At 48.6% G+C, this 25,800-nt stretch overlaps 1 protein-coding gene across 6 annotated transcripts in view; it reads left to right on the top strand.

Annotated features, from left to right (window-relative positions):
- The window catches only part of vwde (von Willebrand factor D and EGF domains), a 456,813-nt gene that overhangs the window by 295,826 nt on the left and 135,187 nt on the right, over positions 1-25,800 (top strand). For all 6 annotated transcript variants that reach the window (XM_072509130.1, XM_072509129.1, XM_072509127.1 and 3 more), the window contains exons 18-20: positions 2,307-2,526; positions 14,652-14,795; positions 15,085-15,294. In XM_072509130.1, coding sequence (XP_072365231.1) covers positions 2,307-2,526; positions 14,652-14,795; positions 15,085-15,294 — 574 coding nt within the window. The remainder of the gene's footprint in view (positions 1-2,306; positions 2,527-14,651; positions 14,796-15,084; positions 15,295-25,800) is intronic.

The following is a 25,800-nucleotide window of genomic DNA, read 5'->3' as shown; positions in this document are numbered from 1 at the left end:
GTAATAGAACACCATTACGTGTTTGTTTTGAAGTTATATGCTGAAGAAATATCAATCAATGAAATAAAATCTTTGGAGCAGTAATAAGTACTTTCTATCAGCATTTTGACGGAACTCCACTAAAATTCTTCAAAATGTTCTTTGTGTAAAATAATTACAACAGGATTTTTAAATCTTTGTCACTTTAGTGTGAATTTAACTATGGGAATTAATGTGTGTGGTATCATATATCTATAAAATGTACATTTTGGATGTAGGTAATCTAATTTTAAGAGTGCAATCATTTAACAGAGACGCTAAACAGAATGAGATACCCAAACCATTTAAGCGGGGAGAGGAGTAATGGAATTAATGATAAATTGATCATTTATATCTGAGTTCTATAACTAATAATTAGAATTTGAAATCCCCACACTGCTGAACTCCTTATTTTAACAATATAAATATTGTGTGGTGCTGACTTAGCAAGAATCAGGGGAGAACTATTCCTGAACAGTTTGTAGCTTCTGCGAGTGGTAAAAGCTTGGCAAGGAGTTAGTTGCTTGCCTTCCTGACTGCATGTGACATGTGGTTCAAGAACACAAATTAAGTTTGAAAAATTACACTTGTGCTTGGGGGGAAAAAAATTATAAAGAGTAGAAAATGAAAATGGTTTCACAAGTTAGTCAAATTCTGCTTCCTAATATTTTGCTTTTGAAATTTACAACACTCCAGATTTCTCTAATTGAATCGAACTATAGAAGTTTTTGCACAGTGGTCACATCGTTGCCTTACTGCCAGATGAGGCGTGTTTATCTAATGGATTGCAATTACATCATAGCATATTAGTTACAACATTTCATCTGTTGATTTGAATTTTTTTTGTTATTTTGACTAAAATATTAACCCATTATTTTTTTGCAGATTAACTCCTCTTTAAATATAGAAAATTCCATCTGAATGTTCGTGCATTTCTCATGCAGCACAATTTCAACCCACAAGCAGCTTAATTCTATCAAGATGTGTATGATACTTAAGTCTCGTACAACATTTTAAATACAATTGATTGTAAGAATGTTTGTTGGCAGTAAAACATTAGCTAAAATAAAAAAAGTCTTAAACCTGCAAATCTAGGCATTGATCTGAACAACTTGGCCACATCTAATCATGTCACTTCCTGTTCCACTGCAGAGAAATGATCAGATTCCAACCAGTAACAATTGCCTTATAATAGTTCTATCAATCTCTAAATAAAGTTTATTCTGAAAATATAATAATCCTGCAAGCTGTTACAAGGCTGTTGGAGAAAATCTTATGATGGTCTTCGATATCACAGAGACACAAACTGCAACTACCTTCTAACATGTTACTATTGAAACACAGGAAGGAAATGGGCTTAATGTTTCTGGGACATATTCCACATTCAAACCTGGTCCTAATTTCATTTTTAATCCAAACACCTTCTGTGCCAGTTTTGCTCCTATATCAATGTGATTTGAATTCTTCTACAACATTTAATGCAGCAGCAACTACGAATTATTAACAGTGTTAGAAAAAAACACTTTCCACTCACACCCAAAGCCTTGAGTATTCTGAAGATGTAAGTCTACACCGACAGGTGACATTTTCATTATTCCACACATGTCTGGATGGTTGTTTTGTTTAATAACAGATTCTTGTTAAAGAAAACAAAGGAATCTGATCCTGCATGGCAAATTAATTTCTGTCTATATATTTGCACAGCTGGCAGTTGCTCCAGTAGATGAGTCTTGGAATTTAAAAGTTATTAAAATAAACAGAAGGTTAAGGTTAAAATAAGAGTAAAATCAGCTTTTGTTAACAACTGTTAGTCCGTAAGTTTAAACACCTCGGAATCATCATGAACAAGATCAATTTCATGAAAAATAAATAATTTTTTCAAACTCCTTCTCTCTTCACTCTCTCGCCTTATCATTCATTTTGTCATGCAGTAGGAGATTGATGAAAATATATAAAAATACTAATATTTGCATGCATTTCCAGTCAACTTTTTATGTTCTAAATTCCTTTTTCTAATTTTTGAAATTTCACAAGGTGTGAGAATGTTCCAGCAAGGTGACGTACAGTGGGGAATATTGCAGTTTTTGTGCCGACAGTTTCCATTAAGAATGTGGACATTGGAATTTATAATAAAATTAGAAGAATATTGCAACTATACACATGGTTCAATTATATCCTGCCCTCTAACTCTGTTAACCTGATCTTGATCTCCCCACATATAATGCCACATAAATGCTATTTTTTAATCATTGTGTGGAATTATAATATTGCCTCTGTTTTCTGAATAGGTCACTGTAAACTCGTGCAACTGCTTGAATGGGGGTTCCTGTGTTACAAACATAAATTTTCCACCAGGAAGTGGAAAGTACCTCTGTATGTGCCCCCTTGGTTTTGAAGGAAGTTACTGCGAAGTGAATATTGATGACTGCAAATCCAATCCATGTGACTTTGGCAGTTGTGTCGATGAAATAAATAGTTACTCATGTAAATGTCAAGAAGGCTTTCAAGGTAATAATTTATATGAACTGTATACCCACAAAATGATTGTTGTACTTCAACATTTGTGTTTCCCTTATTCATTTTATTTACTACATTTGATTGGACAAATTTCAATGAGCTGTGAAACAATAGAAATTTCAATGTTCAATAAAAATTCCGGCAATTAGTCATTTGATGCAGAGAGAGAAGCAAGATTGTCTAGCTTTTCCGCTAAACCAGTTCCTAATTTTGGGCAGCCCATGTTGCTTTCAGTGTCAATCAATAGGCGAGCCAAACATTTGAAAATTAATAATAATAGGTTTGTGTGATCCTTTACTTAATTTGATCTTTTTTAAAATCAAGGGACGGGACTCTCCGTTTCAGAACCTCAGGGCGCGATTCTCTCGCTCAAACAAGGCCAGTGAATAGCACCAGCCGCCAAGCAGTTTGCGATGCAACCAGCCTACTCCCGTAGGCAAAATCGGGATCTTGCAATAGCGTAGCGAGAAACCAACTATCACCGGTTAAGCCCCATTTCCATACAATTAACGGGACCCACCCCTTATCCTCTGGCCTCCCATCATTCACAGCCTCCCCAGCGAGTGGTCATACTGGTGCCGATTGGTACTGCATTTTAGAAACGTGAACCCAGCGGAAGGGCTTCTGTGGGGAGCTGAGTAGGTGAGCAGCCATCTTTACTCACTGGCAAAGAGCCCGGGGGCACTGAGCATGCCACCCCAGTGCTCGCCGGGGGTGGGGGACCCTCGGCTAGGGGTGGGGGACTGACCACAGGGATGGGCCGCCTTGGGAACTGGGGGAGGCAAACGGGGGAGACAACCACTCGCAGCACCACTGTGCCAATCCCTGGATCGTGTTTACCCATTCCGGGGTATTGTTTGTCCCTGCCCGGCTGACCCACCAGCCACCCATAACCCCCACCGGCTGCTGAGGCCTCTGTCTGTGCGGCTGAAGGCTATTGCTAATAGGGAATTGGAAGTCGTGGTTAAGTGAGCACTGCACACAATCCAAGTGGATTACCTTGAATGGGCGGGCAATGCGGGCCATGTAGCATGTCGGAGTCATTGCCTAGCATCCCAATTAAACCGTGATGCTTGGACACTGTACCTGAACACTGCAGGAGGCAACACCACACACGCAGCAGCCAGCATCCAAACACACAGGATGGGACACCGCTCTGGGGACACGCTAAGTGACTGCCATGGGGAGGGGACCAGCGCCACGTCCAGGTGACATTGTGAGCGGGTGTCTAGGGTACAGAGCCTGGGTCCAGTGAGGGGGGCCTGCTGCTGCCGGGAGTGCGTGAGCAGGGCGTTCCGGATGGGGGGGTGGAGGGTCAATGGAGCGTCCCGGTGTGGGAGCCACTGCTGGTTGTCAGTCGAACACCCTCTCCCAATTCCTTACATATATTGAACGCTATGGCAGGGATATTGGACCCAAAACCTGCCCCAGTGATGCTGCTGGTAGTCCGGGCAGCCGTACGCCGGAGACAGTGCCACTCCCTAAGGACCGGGCTGCCATCAGACTAGGGAGAGACCCAGAGGGGTAGTCCCGCGATGGTCCAGGGTGTACAGGCATTGCTGATCATTTGAACAAATGACAGACAGCTCGTGCCGCAGGAGGCTCCGCCTCAACGAGGAGATGGTGCCGTGCCTTGCCAGATCCTCACAGACTTGGCACCACGTGGAGGAGGAGGACACCTGCTCCCGGTTACTGTCAAGGTCACTGCATCCTTGAAATTCTAAGTGTAAAGATCATTCCAGGACTCAAGCGGGGAGCTGTGTAGTATTCCATGGGCCATAGGTGCATCTGACAGGTCACAGATGCCCTGTAAGTCCGGACGGAAAACTAAATCATCTTTGACATGGACCAAGCCCAGCAAGGTGCCCAGGCAGTAGGTTTCTCCCCCATCGCCGGGATGCCCCAGGTCAAGGAGGTAGTGGATGTCACGCATGTTGCCCTACGCTCGCCAGGCCATCTGGGGGTGCCCTATGTTAACAGAAAGGGGTTCCACTCCCTGAACATACAGCTCATGTGCGACCACCAGATGAACATAATGCACGTGTGCGCACGCTTTTCGGGGAGTGTCCATGGTAGCGACATCTTGGGGCAGTCGGTCATCCCTGGCCTCTTTGTGGAGCACCCCAGAATGGGCGGCTGGCTCTTGGGAGATAAGGGGTACCTGTTGAGGACCTGGCTAATGACGTCAGTACGGAGGCCGGTGACCGAAGTGCAGACCCGGTATGACGAGGCCAATGAAGCCATCCCGGCTGGCATTGAGCGTTGCATCGGACTCCTCAAGATGCGGTTCATGCCTTGACCGCTCCAGTGGTGCCCTGCAGCACACCGTCTGGAGGGTCGCCCACTTTGTTGTGGCTTGCTGTGCCCTCCACAACCTCACACAGCAGCGGGGCGACAAGCTGGAGGTTGGTGATGAGGAACATGTGGCCACTTCCGAGGATGAGGAGGAGAACGAGGACAATGAGGTGGCACCGGATCAGCAGAAGCTGGAGCCCGAGGCCGGGAAGGAATCTGAGGACCAACCGGAGACTGAAGGACAGGTGGCAGCGGCGAGGGTCCGGCAAGCCCGGAGTGCTCAGGAAGGCCCTCGCACATGCCCGGTTCACATAGGACGTGGCCTGGTCCATCACCCCCCACTCCCGTTTCCCACCCTGGGATTGTCTGGAGAGATGGGCCAAGGTTTCGGGGATTGGCACACATTGCGGAAGAAAGTGACGAGAGATGTCATACTCGTTGTGCTCCAGGGAGTTTAATGTGTAATACAATTCACCACTCTCCCGATGGTACCGCCCACCCCCATCCCCCAGTGTCCTCAGTGATCCTCGATGTGCTTTGCGTTCCTAGCTCTACCACCAAGTTGTGTCCCCACGATGCACATCTGAGGTGGAGGCAGCCAGCTGCTTACCTCATCCCATGTCCTTTGATTCCCCTGGCGGGCATCCTCTGGGGCCGGAGGGCCAGGCTCACTTGTCAACGGTACATGCACAGCCGTGCCGTCCTGTCCCGAGTGCTGGTTGCGAGATGCGGCCTCATCAGAGGGGTGGAAATCAGGGTAGCTCTATGGGATGGGTCCCGTTGACACCCAGCGCCGCCTCGTCCTGGCCAGTGCCTAAAGGTTCCCTGGGGTTCATCTTGGGACGGAGGGGCAGCTGGCTCTACCAGCCCTGGCAGTTCCCCATGGTCCGCACCATCATGTCGACGTCCTCGGCAATGCCTCTCAGTGACTGGGACATGCTCTACAGCGCTTCGGCAATGCCCACCTGAGACTGGGACAAGCTCCACAGCATCTCAGACACTCCCATCTGAGAGCGGGACATGTCCCGCAGCAGCTCATCAAAGTCAGCCTGGTACTGGGTGACATTCCCCCAGTGAGGTGGACATTCTGTCGAAACCTTCAGCCATGGCTGTCACCGATTCACGGTGCTTTGGATACCTTCACTAATGGTGCTGACATGCACCAGACTCTGCACTACCGTCACCACGCTAGCAGCATTGGTCTCGGTGCCACACATTGCCAGCGACATCCCAGTGCCCTTAACCTCTGGGACTCCTCCAAGCGGCTATGGATCTGCTGGAGTGTCGCTGACATCTCCCTCTGAATGTCCTGGCTGCTTCTTATTGTCTCCATCAGCTCCGGGTACCTCTGTACCACAGGCTCAGTATCAGATTGGGACCCAGCTAGGTCCTTGGATCAGCAGACCTGCGTCCGCTGTCTAGCGTGGGGGTTCCTGCCTGGGACTGATGTTCATCATCAGCAGTGTGGTGCTCACCAGATTGTGCCCCAGACGCCTGACCACTATCATTTCCCACCAAGGTGTGTATCTGCACTGGTGGAGGGTGGGGATGACAGCTGTGACACGACTATTACGGTGGCATCCTGCGGGAGAATGGAGATGTGGTCAGTGGGATGGAGGCTCCGTCAGTAAGGCAATAACAACTCACGTTTGACATGTCGTCCGGGTGGAGCCTGGTGGTTCCTCACCTCTGTGGCGTCCGCCAGCCTGCGCATTAGTGACTGCCCCATCCTCAGCCACACCGGTCACCTCCAAGGCACCCTCCTTGAAGGAGGATTTTGATGTCTGCCGCCCCTCCGCCAATCTGGGCCCTCACCGGACGATTGTGGGAGAGCTTTTGCTAAGGAGGCATAGAGAGGGCAGCGTTCGGCACATGCACGGTTCACAGTGGTGGGAGGAGGGGAATGAAGGAAGGATTGGGCGGGGTTGAAGGGAGAGGGGGTGTGGAGGTCAGTTTGGGGTTGCATGGAGAGTTGGTGGTTGGGTGCTCCCGTGCGGGCTGAAGCTTCTCGGCGGGGTGGGGGGCGGGGTCGTGGTGTAGGTGTCTACTCATTCGTGCTGCCCTGAGTGGATCATCAACATTCTTCCGGCACTGGGGGCCAGTCCCCCTGGTCACACTCCCCCCTGGTCACACTCCCCAAGCTCACTGCCACAGCCCCTCATCACAGGCAGCAATGGCTGCCCAAGGCTGACCCCCCTGGACCCTCTTGGACCCTCGGGGGAAACAGGACATCCTTCCTGACCTCCACAGCCTTCCCAGGTCAACGTCCTTGAATCTTGAAGGTGGTACCCTCAGCGCCATTGTTGCGAGCTGGCTGGTGGTGGCTGTTTTAAGTGCTGCTCGACCTTGTTAGCGGGAGGCTGGCACGCATGGTGCCGGTGAATCACCTGGCGAGCTTTCATTTTCAGCGAGAAGCCCATGAGGCCTCATTAAGTGGACCCATTAACGTTGAGTAGTATTGCCAGCCTCGCTGGGCCGAGCGCTGGTAAGCTCGCGGCAATTCCCGCTGACGACAATACTTGGAAATCTTTCCGGAGTATCATGCCCCAAGTGTTGGCAATGGGACTGAATAGGTGGACTTCTACGACAACTAAATTGGCGCTGGTCCCGGAGCAATTTTGGAACCGTTCATGGGCTTGCACCAGCGCTACGTGGAACTCGATCAATGCCAATGAATATTAGCGTCCGATTCGCCAGGGTCGAGATTGCCACACGAGAGGCTGACGAGCTGCAGCTGCATACATAGTTACGTAGCAGATAAGAGCAGGAGGAGGCCTTTTGGCCCTTCAAGCCTGCTCCGCCATTCATCACGATCATGGCTGATTATCCAACTCAATAGCCTAATCCTGCTTTCTCCCCATAGCCTTTGATCCCATTTTCCCCAAGTGCTATATCCAGCCGCCTCTTGAATATATTCAAAGTTTTAGCATCAACTACATCCTGTGGTAATGAATTCCACAGGCTCACCACTCTTTGGGTGAAGAAGTGTCTCCTTATCTCTGTCCAAAATGGTTTACCCTGAATCCTCAGACTGTGACCCCTGGTTCTGGACACACCCATCATTGATAACATCTTCCCTGCATCTACCCTGTCTAGTCCTGTTATAATTTTAGAAGTCTCTATGAGATCCCCCCTCATTCTTCTGAACTCCAGCGAGAACAATCCTAACTTAGTCAATCTCTCCTCATATGACAGTCCCGCCATCCCTGGAATCAGTCTGGTAAACCTTCGCTACACTCCAACGAGATCAAAAATATCCTTCTTCAGATAAGGAGACCAAAACTGCACACAATACTCCCAAGTGTGGCCTCACCAAGGCACTGTACAATTGCAGCAACACATCCCTGCTTCTATACTCAAAACTTCTTGCAATGGAGGCCAACATACCATACGCCTTCTTTACCGCCTGCTGCAATTGCATGCATACCTTCAGCGAATGGTGCGCAAGGACAGCCAGGAACTGCTGCACACTCCCCTCTCCCAATTTACAACCATTCAGGCATTAATCTGCCTTCCTGTTTTTGTTTCCAAAGTGAATAACCTCACACTTATCCAAATTATACTGTATCTGCCTTTGATTTGCCCACTCGCCCAACCTGTCCAGATCTTGCAGTAGGATCCCTGCATCCTCGTCACAATTCACCCTCCCACCTAATTTGGTATCATCTGCAAACTTTGAGATGTTACATTTTGTTCCCTCATCCAAATCATTAATATATATTGTGAATATATATTAGCATGTTAGCACTCCACTCCCCACACACTCATCCCAGGCAACAAGATTACAGGACAGCGGCACCCAGGTTCACGATGCAGAGCTTGAGACCCTGCTGGACGCCACGGAGGTGAGGCGGGCCACCCTGTTCCCCAGGTTGAGTAGGAGGCTGACACCCGTGGCCGTACATCGGTCCTGGGTGCATGTCGCAGAGGCCGTGAGTGCTGTGGGCTCCACCACCAGGACCGGAACAGCAGTGCAGGAAGAAGCTGCATGCGCTCTTCAGGGCGGCCAGGATGAGTAGGCAGCACTATGCCCTGGCACCACTCCCCGTCCCAAACACCCATAATGCACCCCTCCACGCGGAGGGTGACCGAGTCCCACCGGCGGCAATGTGCGCGCAACCTATGCTGCGCTACATGCCAGCACCCGTACTACCCGCCATGGCTGGCTGCCCTGGTCACACCAGCTGCCTACCCCCTGTGCTGCATGCATCCAACTGCCTAACACACACCTGAAAACCAGAGCGAGATTGCTGGACCTGCAGCCACTCACCATCGTGGAACAGCGGGCATTGGATCTGATCAGTGGGCCCAGAGAGGGCAGTCGCCAAGGCAAAAGTCGGCATCGGCAACCATGTGAGCCCCCACTGAGTTGCGGTGTCCCTATGCCCCGACACTCTCCCCACTCCCACACCATGCACCACCCCAACACGCGATCCAATCATGCGTCATGCCTTGTATCTTTCAGGATCACCTGGCATTGAGGCATGCCCTTCTAATGTCCCCCGGCCCCTGTCCCAAGCGGATTCCAACGGGGAGTCAGCAACGCACAGCAATGCGAGTCCCCAAACACCAGCCCGAGACACCCTGAAGCACAAGTCCGGGGACGCCACTGACTTTCCGTCACAACTGTCACCAACACCCTCCACCATCCCAGAGACACTCGCCTCAGTTGGGCATATTAGTGAAGAGGCTCCTGGGGCATTATTTGGTACGCACCATAAATATGCAGCAGTACATCAGATGGAGGCTGTTGCTGACAGCACTGCTCTCAGAATGTGCTTTCAGTTCTTGACATATGATTGTCAAGTTCTGGAAATCACTTCACTTGTCTGGCATTTCACTCACCTTCAGCTGCATTTCGCTGCCGTGAGTCTTCATCGCAGCATTGGAGCAGCATTTTAAGTGTTCCTATACCCAACCCAGGAGGTGAGGAAGTCCGTTGTACTGCTCCGGGACATGGGACACTTAGTCCTTGATGTTGCAGGGAAATCTAAAACTGTTCTCAAAGTCCTCCCTGAAGGCTAAAGCCCTGATTAGCTTTGTGAGAGGCAAGGAGGATTGTGTTTGCATTCCTCAATTGGCTCACCTAGAGGGTGATATTGTTTCAGGCCCCGTCATGGTCGGAACTGAATCACCAGTAGTAGGAATTGATTCCCTCCTGAGAAACAAGTTGACTGGCAGAAAGGTGTTACCAAGCGAAAGAAAAGATGTCCGTATCAACCAGCAAAAACCTGTAGGAGAGCAGACTCCAGGGGATGGTCCAGAGTCGTAACAACGTGAAATAGTATCCGCAAACATTGTGCAAGAGCTGCTCGAACATAACAAGGCTGAAGACTGGTCAGTAAAGTAAAAAGAAGAAACAGCCTCACAGAATATCCCTGAATTAAACAGGGACCAGAGAAGCCCTAGAGCTGGGATAGAGATAGTGAGGGAGATGCACGCCGTAATCGAAGAACTTGAAGGAAGGCAAACTATTAAACATGGAAAGACAAAGGGCGGGATTCTCCGCCACCGACGCCAAAATCACGTTTGCCGATCGGCCGGAGAGTTCCCGATGGCGTGGGTCACTCATGCTATATTTTTTTGTGGACTCCGGGTGGCGGCTGTGGACTGAGTCGAGCGCCGCTACAGTCGGGAGGGAGCCGTTCCGCGGGAAGGGGGGTTGGCGGCGGCTGGGGGTACTGTTGGGTGGTGGTCCGGGGGGGTAAGGAGGGATACTGTAGGACAGTATGTGGCAGGCCGGGTACCGTGCACGGCTGGTGCCATGTTGCACGGCAATTCTCCAGCCGTATCCGCAGATAAAGCCAGGGGCTTTATGCTGCGCGGCTACTAGCCCCCCACCGGACAGGGGATCGGTGCAGCTTTTGCGCCGTTTTTTCTGGCATAAAACGCCACTGTTCCCACGCAGGCGTCAACACTTAGTCTTCAAATTGGAGGATCCAGCCCAGAGGCTAAGCAATTGCCAGAAATATGGCGAGCAGAAACCTACTTTCCTATATTAAATAAGGACAAAAGGAGTTCCCAAACTGATTGTGAATGAGCCCCAACTTTCAGTGTGATCAAAAGCCTTACTTACCCAGCAGCTTCAGATTCAAAGACCTTTGATGAGCTTGTAGCAATGGTTGCAGATCATTGCGACCCCGTGCCATCAGTGATCGTGCAGAGGCACTTATTCAACACGTCCGGACGAACCCCAGGGGAAATGGCCACAGAATTCCTGACATGCCTTCGCAAGCTGGCTGAGCATTGCGACTACATGCCATCTCTCCCAGAAATGTTGCGAAACCGCCTAACATGTGGCATTAATAACATGGCGACCCAACATAAGTTGTTGGCAGAACCTTCCTTGGACCTAAAATGGGCCATAGAATTACCCCTCTTGCATGAAAACAGGCAAAAGAGAGTCCAGGAAATCCAAGGCTCCATGGACATGGAGGTACTTAGCATTGGCCACACCTATTTTGGCAAGTAACCCCCCCCCCACCCGAATAGCTGGGCCTATGGGACCCAGTCACCACCTGAGCAATGCCATGGTCAGACCCATTGGCCAAAAAGTGCCGCAGCCTGATAAAAAAATCTCTCCTGAAATCCAGGAAGAAGACTTGCAATGGTGTTGCACTTGTGATCGTGGAAACTTTGGGGGCCGGGAATGTCAGAATCATCAAGAAATGCGTCGCCTGATCAGGTGACACAACTACCCCAAGCCAGGGCTGTACACTTAGCCCAGCCCGATGAGGATGATTGCAGTGGATTACCTGCATGCAACAATCAGTTTGACTGCCACTGATAGTGGTGCAGTGGCCGGACCCAGTCTTCTGGGCTGCAACAGGTTATAGAGCCTCTGTCTAGATTGACAACAGATATTTAGAATGGGTGCAGGCGGATTTTATGAGGTCCTGGGAAAATACCCAGAAATCTTCCAAGACGGTTTAGGGAAGATAAAGGGGATCATGGCCAAGATGTACATGATCCAGAGACCCAACTCAAGTATTTCAGGGCCCAGTTCCATGAACCCTGCTGTCGAAAGTGGATGATGAGCTGAGCCGGCTGGAGAACTTGGGTATTATTCACCCAGTTCAGTTTGCGGAATTGGCAGCACCAGTGGTCCCGGTGCTGAAGCCAGACAAGGCCGTCTGCTTGTGTGGCAACTATGAAATGACAGTCAGCAAGGCTGACTGGTACTCAATGCCACGTATGGAGGACCTATATGCGAAGTTGGCTGGGGGCCATTCTTTCTCCAAGTTAGACATGAGCATGCATACCTCCAGATTGAGCTTGACACAGTATCCAGGAAATGTGTAACAATCAATACCCACAAAGTACTAATGAATACACCAGGCTCCCATTTGGTGTACCATCCGCCTGTTCAATTTTCCAGTGGGTTACGGAGAGCACCCTTCAAGGGCTCCCCAGAATGGCAGTCTAACTGGATGACGTATTGATTATAGGAGGAAGTCCTCCGCATTTCTCAGAGGTAGGTGTCCGCCTGAAGAAGGGCAAGTGCGTCTTCCAGGTGAGCTAACCGGGTACCAGGTTGACCAGGATGGTTTGCACATGGTGGAAGAGAAAGTCCGAGCTGTAAAGCGGGCCCCAACACCAGAGAATACAACAGAGCTCAGGTCATTTCTAGAGCTCATAAATTAGTATGGAAAGTTCATTTCAAATAAGGCAACCAGACTGGAGCTCTATGCGCTCTTATAAAAGCACCAGAAATGGACATGGAAGGTACCAGCAAAGGAGGCAATTTCCAAAGTAAAGCAAAGACTATTATCCTCTAGTTTACTGATGCATTATGACCCATCTATATCATTCATAACCTTGTGCAATACCTCTCCATATGGCATCGGGGTGGTGCTGTCCCACCGGTGACAGCTTATGCTTCAAGAACCTTGGCTGTTGCAAAGCACAGGTATGCTCAAATAGAAAAAGGACAGGCTGTGATCTTCGCAGGTAAAAGGGTTCATCGGTACGTCTATGGACGTCACTTCGCAATTATCACAGAACACAAGTCCTACCTCAGCCTTTTCAAAGAAGAACAAGTGATGCCACCAGTAGCATCGGCCAGGATCCAGCGATGGGCATTGCTATTGGCAGTGTATGAATAAACTTTTGCATCTCTCCGGGCACGCAGATTGAGCCCTTAGCTGGCTCCCATTGCCTATACTTCCCCCTATCCCCGCCACTAGCAACAAAGTTGTGTTGGCACTCAATTTTATGGACACTTTTTTGTCAAGGCCTCGCAAAGTAGTGTGTGGACTCAAAAGGACCCTACACTGGCAAATTTGTGCCACATCGTCCTACATCTGGGGCGCGATTCTCCGACCCCCCCCCCCCACCGGGTCGGAGATTTGCCGGCGGCTGGCGTGAATCCCGAATTCTCCGCCACCAGAGATTCGGCGGGGGCGGGAATCGTGCCGGTCGATGGGCCCATCCCCGGCGATTCTCCGGCCCGCGATGGGCCGAAGTCCCGCCGCTGTCAATCCTCGCCAGTCGGCGTGGATTAGACCTCCTTTTGAACAGCCGGACAAGGCGGCGCGGGCAGGCTCCGGGGTCCTGGAGGGGGCCGTGGGGCAATCTGGCCCCGGGGGGTGCCCCCACGGTGGCCTGGCCTGCGATCGGGGCCCACCGATCCGCAGGCGGGCCTGTGCTGTGGGGGCACTCTTTTTCTTCCACCTTCGCCATGGTCTTCACTATGGTGGAGGCGGAAGAGACCCCCTCCCCTGCGCATGCGCGGGAATGCCGTGAGCGGCCGCTGACGATCCCGCGCATGCGTCACCTGGCGAAGTCCTTTCGGTGCCAGCTGGCGTGGCGCCAAAGGCCTTTCCAGCCAGCGGAGCGGAAACCGCTCCGGCGCGGGCCTAGCCCCTCAAGGTGAGGGCTTGGCCCCTAAAGGTGCGGAGAATTCTGCACCTTTGGGGCGGCCCGACGCTGGACTGATCCGCGCCGGGTAGCGGACATCGCGCCGTTTGCGGAGAATCCCGCCCGGGGTACTTCAGGGGAAATTCCCTAAGAACTGCAAGCATTCACAACCAAGCAACAGGAGCTTAGTGTTGAAGACACTTGCACTACAATTTTCAGCCAGCCTGCTTCAGGGCTTTTGCTGGATTAAAAGCTAATGCACATGTATACACATTGGGGATGGTTTGTTGAAATATCTATTCTCCAATGGCAATAATTGTTGGTGTTATGAACACAAACTTGACAACGGTCATATATGCAGTGTCAGAATCAATTATTCCTAAATTATTACAGCATCTAGGTTAGCTAAAATACAGAAGTTCCAAAACAGATCTTACACCCCACATTTACTCCTTATTATAATTGCTATATGATCTTTCCATTCCTGCAACTGGGAACCTTTGTATCCTCTCTGATCAAAGCAGATAGTTTAATAATCTTTACTGCCAAATTTATTTTCTGCACTTGTTAACTATTGATTAAAACTGGTTGAAATGTGGAGACTTCCGGGTAGGATGGGATAAATCGACTGATATCTCCACTCCTGATCACTATCCAATGCCTCCTGCCGAAAGTATACCTGAACTTTGAATGAGTGCAAGATTATGTTCAACGGTAATGGCATTCATTTAGAATAGAGTGCTAACAATCCGTGTTAGACTCATACTTGGGCGAGATCTTGAATAGTTCCCAATATCCATGGAAAGACACCTGATCAGGATGCCTTCTGGAGGAAGAGAGCGAAAGGTTGGTGAAAAACAAAAGTATATGTCATTGCTTATATTTCAATATTCCATGTGTTGTAATTTGGAGGTTAGAATTCCATAGCAATGTGAAAATTAGATTCTTGATTTTTTTCTCAGGTGCCAACTGTCAAGAGGATGTTAATGAATGTGAAGCCAATACATGCATTCCAACAATGTACTGCTATAATACATTTGGCTCCTATAGATGTGGTTTATGCTCACCTGAAATGGAAGGAGATAGGAAAGAGTGCAAACTGAAATGTATGTTTATTTTTGCTTTCCATGTTTTTTACCGCAGTTTAATATTTTTTAAATATAATCTTTGGCTACTTTAAATGTATTTCAGCTGCAATTTTGAAGATAACTTTTCTCTTCTGTTTTGTGAACTGCACATTAAAAATAGTGAAAATCTGAAAATCAGGAACCGCATCAATGCTTTATTTTTAAAAGCTATAAAATCCTTCTGCAGTCGTCATTATTTAAATCTTCATACACAGATACTAAATGTTTTCTTTAATAGTTTAATTACTTCATTTCTTCCCGGTCCTAGATGAAGGTACAACTGCTGATCGGGTTCCAACAACTTTTGCAGCAACTGAGACCTTTGATGAAGCCGACACGTCTGAAAATGAAGATGATGAGAAGGAGATAAAAGAGGAAGACGGTGAACATTACGTAACTGATGTAAATGAGATCTCACGCATAGTAAAACTGAGAAATGAGGATCAGCGAAGATTTTTCATCACGAGCTCTGGCCCTGGCAAGTAATAATCCAAACAATATGTTACCCAAAATGAGCATGAAAATTATCTATCATAAAACAGATTAAGCAGCAATGTATCTTGAGAACTTCAGAAGAATTAACCAAAGTGTTATGAATATTAGCATATTTCTAGGCCTTCCCAAATGAATAACATTATGGCCTGGATTTTTCATTAAAAGTAATAGAGGCTATCACTCAAGTATTAGTAAGGCAGCTGTTATGGGCCAGGGTTTAGCAAACTCCAAGTATATCATGGAGTTCACCTGACTTACAACTGTTTATTGATTTTGGTTGCAATGAGCACAAGGGCCTGCCTTCCAGATGTTATTCAATAGAGGTCTTGAGCACTTTTAATCAAAAACAAAGTTTATTCCACGAATTAGTTCACATTTTTATAAACACACACAATAAGAACTTTTATCAACTACCAACATAAATACCCCACGCAGCTACAGTACTCTATGTATAACCCTTAATAAATTCCCCATTTAGCAAAATAGCAAGATCCCATAAACCAGAAAACCCATTTTCAAAGGTGTGGCCCAGCACACAGCACTCAAGACCTGGTATGGATGCTCTTTGTGTCCTTTCCAAAACGGCAGGTTTGAATTTCTTCCAGAAAACAGTTATTTTTTTTCAAGTTATCAAGCAGTCTGGAAATAGCTTTTAAAATGCCTATAGAGAAAAAAACCTTTCAACCTGTGCAGTCAAAACCATTCAAACTCGGAAGCGAAAGTGAAACCAACTCTGAGCCACAGCCCAGCTCCAACCACACAATGACATAATTGAAGTCATGTGATAAGACAAAAACATTTCTTAAAGGGACATTCCCATGACACAGCATCCTTCAGCAAATGCGCTCAAAAATCAGAAAGTTGCTGTCCATGTTCTCTGTTCCTCCCGACGCTCCGCTATGACAACATTTCGTCCAGAGAGTGAGTATTGAAACACATGGAAAGACATGAAATTACACTACTTTGTGATGGATACACACTAAATTTTCAGAAAATGCTGAGGCTGAGCCATTCCATATAAGTTAATATTCGATAGCATGATAAGTCTTAATTACTGTTAAACAACTTCTCTGTAATTGAACATTAACTTTTGCAAGTGTGAAGTCTTACTCCTTTAGACTTTAATTATTGTTGGAGTTCTATAAACTTTTTTTTCTTTCAGGGTTTTTATTTTTTCTCTCAATCCAACATTTCTTTCTATCTCTTTCATTTGCTGATTTGGCAGTTATAACAGTTCTATGGATTTCACATATATATTACTTGGTTTCCTTTTTCCTTGCCAACTGTATGAATTGGAGATCAACAATTACACATTACAGAAAGGATGCACTGTTGGAACTGGTTCTTGGAAATGAGTGGGCCAAGTAGATCAAATGTCAGTGGAGGAACATTTAGGAGACCATGATCATTGCATTGTAATGTTTGGGATGAATGTAGAAAAGAAAAACAGACAATCCAGAGTAAAAATCATTAACTGGGGAGAGCCGACTTCAATGGGGCAAGAATTGAGCTGGACTAGTTAAAGACTGGAATAAGGTTGGAAGGAAAATCTGTAACTGAACAATGGGCTACTTTCTAAACAGAAAGGGAATGGACACAGTCAAAGGAAAAGATAGGGCAAACAGATACAGAGCTATGGATGGAAAAGGAGATCGAAATTAAGATAAGGAAGAAAAAGAGTGCTTATGACAGATGTCAGGTAGAAAATTCAGTTGAGAATCAGGAGAAATGCAGAAGGTTCAGAGGGGAGGTGAAAAGGCACATTCGAGAAGCGAAGAGGGATTATGACAAAAGACAGGCAGCCAACATAAAGGGGAATCCCAAAGTCTTCTCAAGGTAAATGAATAGTAAAAGGGTGGTAAAAGGAGGAATAGGGCCGATTAGGGATCTAAAATTGAATTTTCACATGGAGGCAGGAGGCATGGCTGAGGTATTAAATGAATACTTTGAATCCGTCTTTACCAAGGAGAGAGATGCTACCTGGGACATGGTGACAGATGAGGAAATTCTGTCCCTAGAAGGGCATAATAATGTCCAAGAATTGGCTCCACCAATTAACTTATAAGAAGCAGTTATTTATTACAACTTTCAGCAACTATATACAGAGCGCTTAAAGCAGCCCTTCCATACTCAGCTCTGGGTCCAACTGCCGGGACAAGTCCCAACGTGTCCCAGTGAATTTACAACTCCATCCTAAATTGAACGAGTGGGCCACATGACTGTTTCCTCAGAGAATCTTCCTGGGGCTAGCTACTACAAAACATTCAAAATTGAAAAGGAGGAAGTGTTGAATAGACTGTCAGTACTGAAAGTTGACAAGGCAACAGAACTGGATGAGATGAATCCAAGGATATTGAAGGAAGTGAGAATGGAAATTGCAGTTACATTGGTCATAATATTCCAGTCTTTTCTAGACTCGGATAAGGAAAATTGCAAATGTTACGCCCTTGTTCAAAAAATGTAGTATGGATAGCCTCAGTAATTTACAGACCAGTCAGTTTAACATCAGTCGTGGGCAATCTTCTAGAAACAAATTATTCAGGATAGGATTAGTAGCCACATAGAAAAATGTTGGTTAAATAGGAAGACTCAGCATAGATTTCTAAAGGGGACATTGTGTTTAACTAACTTGCTGGGGGTTTTTGCGGAGGTAACAGAAAGGGTCAATGAGGGTAATGCTGTTGATGTGGTGTGCATGGACTGTCAGAAGACATTCAATACAGTGCCACACAACAGACTTGCGAAAAAACTTATAGCTCATGAAACAAAGGGACATTAGCAATGTGGATGCAAAATTGGCTGAATAATAGGACACAGAGAATAATGGTCAATGGATATTATTCAGGCTGGAGGAGGGTTTATATGAATGAATGAAATGAAAATCGCTTATTGTCACGAGTAGGCTTCAATGAAGTTACTGTGAAAAGCCCCTAGTTGCCACATTCCGGCGCCTGTTCGGGGAGGCTGGTACGGGAATTGAACCGTGCTGCTGGCCTGCCTTGGTCTGCTTTAAAAGTCAGCGATTTAGCCCAGTGGTGCTCCCCAGGGGTTGGTATTGGTTCCCTTGCTTCACCTGATACCAATGATCTAGATCTTGATGTGCAGGGGAGAATTTCAAAGTTTGTGGATGGCACAAAACTTGGAAGTGTTGTAAACTGTGAGAAGGACAGTGTTGAACTTCAAAATGACATAGACAAATGGGTGGAGTGGGCAGAAAGGTGGCAGATGAAGTTCAATGCGAAGATGTGTGAGGTGATGCATTTTGGTAGGAAGAACATTGAGAGACAATGTAAAATAAGGAGTACAATTCTTAAAGGAGTGCAGGAACAGAGAGATCTGGGTGTATAAGTGCATAGATCAATCATTGAAGATGCCAGAATACGTGGAGAGAGCAGTTAATAAAGTATAGAGGATTCGTGGCTTTATTAATTGGGATATAAAGTACATTAGCAAGAAGGTTATGCTGAATATATACAAAGCGTTAGTAAGACCTCAGCTGGAATATTGTGTACAGTTTTGGATGCCACACTATAGGAAGGATGTGAATGCATTTGAGAGAGTGCAGAAGGGGTTTACAAGAATGGTTCCAGGGATGAGAAACTTCAGTCAAGAGGATACATTGGAGAGGTTGGGACTGTTCTTGGAGAGAAGAAGGCTGAGAGGATATATGATGGAGATGTTCAAAATCATGAGGGTGCTGGGTAGAGTAGGTAGGGAGAAACTGTTCCTGCTCGTAAAAATCAAGAATTTGCAAAAAAAGAAAATGTGATATGAGAAAAAGCTTTTTCACACAACGAGTGATTTGGGTTTGGAGTGCACTGCATGGAAGTGTGGTGGAGGCAAGTTCAATAGAGGCATTCAAGAGGGCATTTTTGGAAGATTATTTGAACAGAAAAAATGTCAAGGGCCACAGGGCAAAGGCAGGGACGTGGCACTAAATCATCATTTGGAGAGCCGGTTCAGATATGATGGGCCGAATGGTCTCTTTCTGCTCCATAACAATTCTGTGATTCTGTGACTGGGGTATACCCACTGATGTGCTTTTGCTAATTATCTTCCAGGAAATTTAAGAGCCCTGGGGCGCGATCCAACAGCTCACCGTGGCGCAGCGTGGCTGTTCAAAGCCGCTAGACCCCACTCCTGGGGCGGGATTCTCTAATCCCGCGGCACAGTGTCCACGTCATCGTAAATGGTGTGCGTTTTACGACGGCGTGAACGGGCCGCTGCCAGGACTAATTTTGGCCCCTACAGGGGGCCAGCACGGCGCTGGAGCAATTCGCGCCGCTCCAGCTGCCAATCCTGGCATGCGCAGTGGCACCGGCGCCAACGCATGCATGCGCAGTGGCCTCCTTCAACGCGCCGGCCCCAACGCAACATGGCGCAGGGCTACAGGGGCCGGCACGTAGGAAAGGAGGTCCCCAGCTAGAGAGACCGGCCCGCCGATCAGTGGGCCCCGAGCGCGGGCCAGGCCACATCGGAGACCCCCCCCCAGTGTCGGACCCTCCCCCTCACCCCCCCCCACAGACCGCCACCCGACCCTTCAATGCCAAGGTCCCGCCGGCTCAGCGCAGGTTAGAAGGGCACCGGCGGGACTCCGTTTTTTTTTAATGGCCACATGGCCCATCTGGGCCGGAGGATCGCGGGAGGGCCGCGAGGACGGCCCGCGACCGGCGCCGCGCCAACCATGCCGGCGCCGATTCTCTTCTCTGTGGCGTGGCCCAGTTGGGGTGGCGTGGCCCGGTCGTGGGGATTCTCCGGCCCGGCCCAGGGTATCCCAAGGTACCTGAGGCTTTGGGATTCAACTCTTTTGCCTCGGAGACCTCAGGCAAGCGCCATTCAGCACTGGTCCCCACAAAGGGGCACCAGACGGAACTGCAGTCGTGGGGGTCACCCAGAGGTTCGGAGGTGCCCTGGCACTGCTGGTACCGCCTGGGTACCCTGGGCAGTGCCAGTCAGACATTCTAGCAGTGGCACCTGGGTGCCAGCCTGGCAGTGCCAAGGTACCTAGATGGCACTGCCAGCTGGCATGTGCACTGTCAGGGTGCCCAACAGTTATTTTATGCACGTGCACGATTGGGCCAGGGTTGCCCGGCGTGGGTGTTGGTGGGGGGGGGGGGGGACGGGACGGTGCAGTGGGGATTGAGTGAGGTTGGTGTGGTGGGGGTGGATGCGTGGGGAGGGGTACAGGGGGGGAGGGGACCCTCCCATTGTGCATTGCGGCTGGGCGGATTGTTTCGAGTACTCGGGGATTGGGACACCTTTTATAAATGGCTTCCTGTTCTCTCTCTACAATGGGGAGTTTGGGCGAGCAAAGCCCCCCCCCACTGTACAAAACGGAGCTATTTGCAGCCTTAGCCGTTTGCCCACCCCCTCTGCTGACAGCTCAATTTTCCCTATAGAAGCTGATAAACGGCTGCCACCTCTGGGGGAACCCTAGCATCGATCCCCAAGTCTGAGAAACCCGGCCATGTCACTAACTCATACCCCTTTTTTGGGGGGTTCTGAGGCCCTCCACGCCAATAAGATCCATCTCCGGGTTACCAGGCAAAGGCATCAACCTCTCTCTCTCCCTGGACTCCCGGGTCTTCCGACACCAAGAATTACCACCTCTGGACTCAGAACCACCCGTACCTTCAATACCTTTGTCATGACATCGGCAAATCCCTGCCAAAATCCCCAAAGCCTTGGACATGCCCAAAACATATGGACACGGTTTGCAGGCCCAGCCATACACCGCCCACACCTGATCTCCATCCCTTCAAAGAACCTGCTCATTCGGGCCACAGTCACATGCTCCGTGTGGACCACCTTGAATTGCATCAGGCTAAGCGTGGCACACGACAAGGACAAGTTGACTCTACTCAAGATATCCTCCCACAACCCTGCCTCTAATTGTCTGCCCAGTTCTTCCTCCCACTTTTGCTTTACCTCACCTATCAGGGCTCCCTCCCATTCCATCAGCAGGGATTTAAATCTCTGATACTTTCCCCTCCCTCACTCCCATTTTCTTTTTAAAAAAATATATTTTATTCAAGATTTTTTGGCCAAACATAACAGTACGTAGTGTTTCTTTTAAACAACAATAAAGCAATATAAATAACAGTGGCCAGTTTTAAACAAATAAATAATATATGAACAGAAACAAAAACCAAACTAAATGGCAACTGCCTGGTCAAAAATAAATACTCTCCAAAGATACAATCCAACAGTCCAATATACATTACCTAAAACAAGTGCCTATACATATACAATAACATCCCTGAGAGTCCGTCCGATTCCTCCCCCCCCCCCGGGTTGCTGCTGTTGTCTTCTTCTTTTCCATTCCCTCTATCTTTCTGTGAGGTAGTCGACGAACGGTTGCCACCGCCTGGTGAATCCTTGAGCCGAACCCCTTAGTACGAACTTAATCCGTTCTAACTTTATAAACCCTGCCATGTCGTTTATCCAGGTCTCCACACCCGGGGGTTTGGCTTCCTTCCACATTAACAATATCCTGCGCCGGGCTACAAGGGACACAAAGGCCAACACGTCAGCCTCTCTCGCCTCCTGCACTCCCGGCTCTTCTGCAACCCCAAATATAGTCAACCCCCAGCTTGGTTCGACCTGGACCCCCACCACCTTCGAAAGCACCTTTGCCACCCCCACCCAAAACCCCTGTAGTGCCGGGCATGACCAGAACATGTGGGTGTGATTCGCTGGGCTTCTCGAGCATCTCGCACACCTATCCTCTACCCCAAAAAATTTACTGAGCCGTGCTCCAGTCATATGCGCCCTGTGTAACACCTTAAATTGTATCAGGCTTAGCCTGGCACACGAGGACGATGAGTTTACCCTACGTAGGGCATCAGCCCACAGCCCCTCCTCAATCTCCTCCCACAGCTCTTCTTCCCATTTCCCTTTCAGCTCATCTACCATGATCTCCCCCTCGTCCCTCATTTCCCTATATATGTCCGACACCTTACCATCCCCCACCCATGTCTCTGAGATCACTTTATCCTGCACCTCCTGCGTCGGGAGCTGCGGGAATTCCCTCACCTGTTGCCTCGCAAAAGCCCTCAGTTGCATATACCTGAATGCATTCCCTTGGGGCTCCCGTCTTTCCCCTATGCCGTCTCCACTGCCCCCAAATTTTCAATGTAGCCACCACCACCGGGCTTGTGGTGTATTTCTTCGGTGAGAACGGCAATGGCGCCGTCACCATAGCTTGTAGGCTAGTCCCACTGCAGGACGCCCTCTCCAATCTCTTCCACGCCTCCCCCTCCTCTTCTCCCATCCACTTACACACCATTGAAACATTGGCGGCCCAGTAGTACTCACTTAGGCTCGGTAGTGCCAGGCCCCCCCCCCTGTCCCTACTACGCTGCAAAAATCCCCTCCTCACTCTCGGGGTCTTCCCGGCCCACACAAAACCCATAATACTCTTCTCGATTCTTTTGAAAAAAGCCTTCGTGACCACCACCGGGAGGCACTGAAACACAAAAAGGAATCTCGGGAGGACCACCATTTTAACCGCCTGCACCCTCCCTGCCAGTGACAGGGACACCATGTCCCATCTCTTAAAGCCCTCCTCCATCTGTTCCACCAACCGCGTTAAATTAAGCCTATGTAATGTACCCCAATTCTTGGCTATCTGGATCCCCAAGTACCGAAAGTCCCTTGTTACCTTCCTCAACAGTATGCAACAAGAGTAACGAGATCAACACTATATATAAACCAGGTAAACGATCAAACAAAGCAACGAAACAATTCAGAGAGTCCATAAATTTGAAAAGTTCATAAATTTAGTCTCTGAGGTGGGCTACGAATTCGGGTCGAGAGCCGCCGGTTCCGGAGCGGGCAGGGCTGCGTCAAAGTTAGGGGGAAGCAGAGTGACAGGGAGCTCTGCATTGTCCGTGGCAGGGTCAGCAGGAGGGCGAGGATACACTGGAGGATCACGTGGCGCGCGTGGAACGAGACGAAGGGCGCGTCGATTGCGGCGCAGAATAGAGCCATCCGGTAGACGAACCAGGAACGAGCAGGGGGCCATCTGCCGAAGGACAACAGCGGTTGCAGACGAGCCACCATCCGGAAGATGGACGCGGACGTTGTCATCTGGAGCCAGAGCAGGGAGATCAGTTGTACGGGAGTCATGAGCCGCCTTGTGCTGTGCACGAGACAGCTGCATCCGGCGAAGGACCGGAACGTGGTCGAGGTCTGGGACATGGATGGACGGCACCGTCATCCTCAGGGTGTGATTCATGAGTAATTGGGCTGGCAACAGGCCAGTGGACAGTTGCCGCACATTGTAGCGTCAGTACGCTCGCTGCGCCACCGTGCATGCGCGGCGTGGCTGTATGTGGTCCGCGCCTGCATAGTACGTTCGTCGACGTCACCGTCCCCTCGTTCGGTGCACACAAACGCGGGAGTCCGCGAAAAGCGCGTGAAATGGCCGCCCTCATCCAGGCTGAGGCCCTGGAGTTGTTGGATTGCTTGGACCTGTTCTGCCTCGTGGGCACCTTGCCGTGCCGTTTCAGCCGCTTGGATGTGGGAATACCGACTAGTGGCGTGTTCATGTAGCATGCAGGTCTCGATGGCAATCGCCAGGGTGAGCTGCTTTACCTTGAGGAGCTGCTGGTGTAGGGGGTCCGACTGAACACCGAAAACAATCTGGTCGCGTATCTTGGAGTCGGAGGTGGACCCGTAATTACAGGACTGCGCAAGGATGCGGAGGTGGGTGAGAAAGGACTGGAAAGGTTCACCCTTACCCTGCAAACGCTGTTGGAAGACATAGCGCTCGAAACTTTCGTCAAAACGTGTCTGTCAAACTTAAGGAGGACTTAGGCTCGGTAGTGCCAGCCCCCCCCCCCCCCCCCCTGTCCCTACTACGCTGCAAAAATCCCCTCCTCACTCTCGGGGTCTTCCCGGCCCACACAAAACCCATAATACTCTTCTCGATTCTTTTGAAAAAAGCCTTCGTGACCACCACCGGGAGGCACTGAAACACAAAAAGGAATCTCGGGATAAATCAAAATCTTGAATTTTGATTTATCTTCACCATCAGCAAAGGTGAGAGAATTGAAAATGTGGATGGCATGATCCCCGGCCGAGTTTAGGAAGAGAGCGATGTTCCTGGTGTCTGAGGCAGCTTCCCGGTCTGTGGCTTCAAGGTAGAGCTGGAAGCGTTGTTTCAATATCTTCCAGTTGGCCCCTAGGTTACCGGTGATGCGGAGCGGCGGCGGCGGGCAGACGCTGTCCATTTTGCAGGATGGCTGTATGCTGGTGGAAGGCAGATCACTTGCAGGTAGGTCTAAGGAGTTCTCACATCCCTCAACTACTGGTACCATGATGTGTTGCGTACTCTGAATCTGTGGAGACTGCGTTTACCTTAGCAGTAACATAGACAGGCGACCAACACTTGTAATAGTGCAACACTATTTTATTAAGCTAGAAACTGTTGAACATACTTTCACTGTGGGTTAACACGATGTTAGATTAAACTAACATTTAAAGACCTATGCCTGTCCTAACCCGTCTATGCACTCAGCACATGGTGAAGATCTGTGCTGTAAGCTCCGTCCTTCTGAGAGGCTGCATCGCGAATGAGCAGGAAAACTGATGCCCTCTGTCTTTATAGTGAGTGTGCTCTAACTGGTGATTGGCTGTGGTGTCCATCAGTGTGTGTCTGCACCATGGTACACTGGTGTATATTATGATACTTTCTACTGTAGGCTTTTAATTGTTTATTTTTATGCATTTTTTCCACTTTTTTTATGGGTGCTTTGATTTTTTTTCTGTCCTCTTTTTGACTTTTAAACATACGAATGATGTCCCTATGCAAACCAAACAGTCCAAATATTGTTCTCAAAATTCCCTGGATGCCCACTGTAATTGAAGTATTTTCACGAGTGCTCCAACTTGAGTCACAAGCTATTTCATACATACTATAGAGTCGTGTGCCAATTAACAGGACAACATAAGATAGTTAATACAAGCTACTTTGATGGTAACTGCCACTACTTCACCAAATGTATCTGCAGGCCCCGAAACACCTCTCTGAAGATTGATTGAGAACAAATGGTTTTGCAGACTCTGGGTCAGTATCAAGCCCGTTGCACAGCTGTGCCGTCAACTGAAAGGACAGCTGTAAGCAAGATCCACATAGGAACAACGCTGTAGTGACAGGAAAGGTCACCACTATCTGCAACTTCCCTGTCTCTTGATTTCTTCCAGGCTGGCATATGGATCATCTGAAATAACAAGTTAATTTCATGTACCAAACAGGTGACCAACGCATTGGCTGATGTGATCGATACTTGCATCTTTCTGTCTCATGCAACCTTTGTTAAGGATAAAATTAATTATTTTTAATATTTGCAAAGACAGAATTATCTATTTTAACATATTTAGAACCTATATGGAAACTGAACATTTGGTTTTCTCTTAAATGTGACCATTTATAATTAATCGACTGCATTATTTTTAATGTTACCAACGATGACTTAAGTGCTTT

This window comes from Scyliorhinus torazame, chromosome 6 (genome assembly GCF_047496885.1).
Source record: "Scyliorhinus torazame isolate Kashiwa2021f chromosome 6, sScyTor2.1, whole genome shotgun sequence".
Taxonomy (NCBI): domain Eukaryota; kingdom Metazoa; phylum Chordata; class Chondrichthyes; order Carcharhiniformes; family Scyliorhinidae; genus Scyliorhinus; species Scyliorhinus torazame.
Note: the sequence above shows the minus strand (reverse complement) of the source record. Positions and strands in the feature narration are given on the sequence as shown.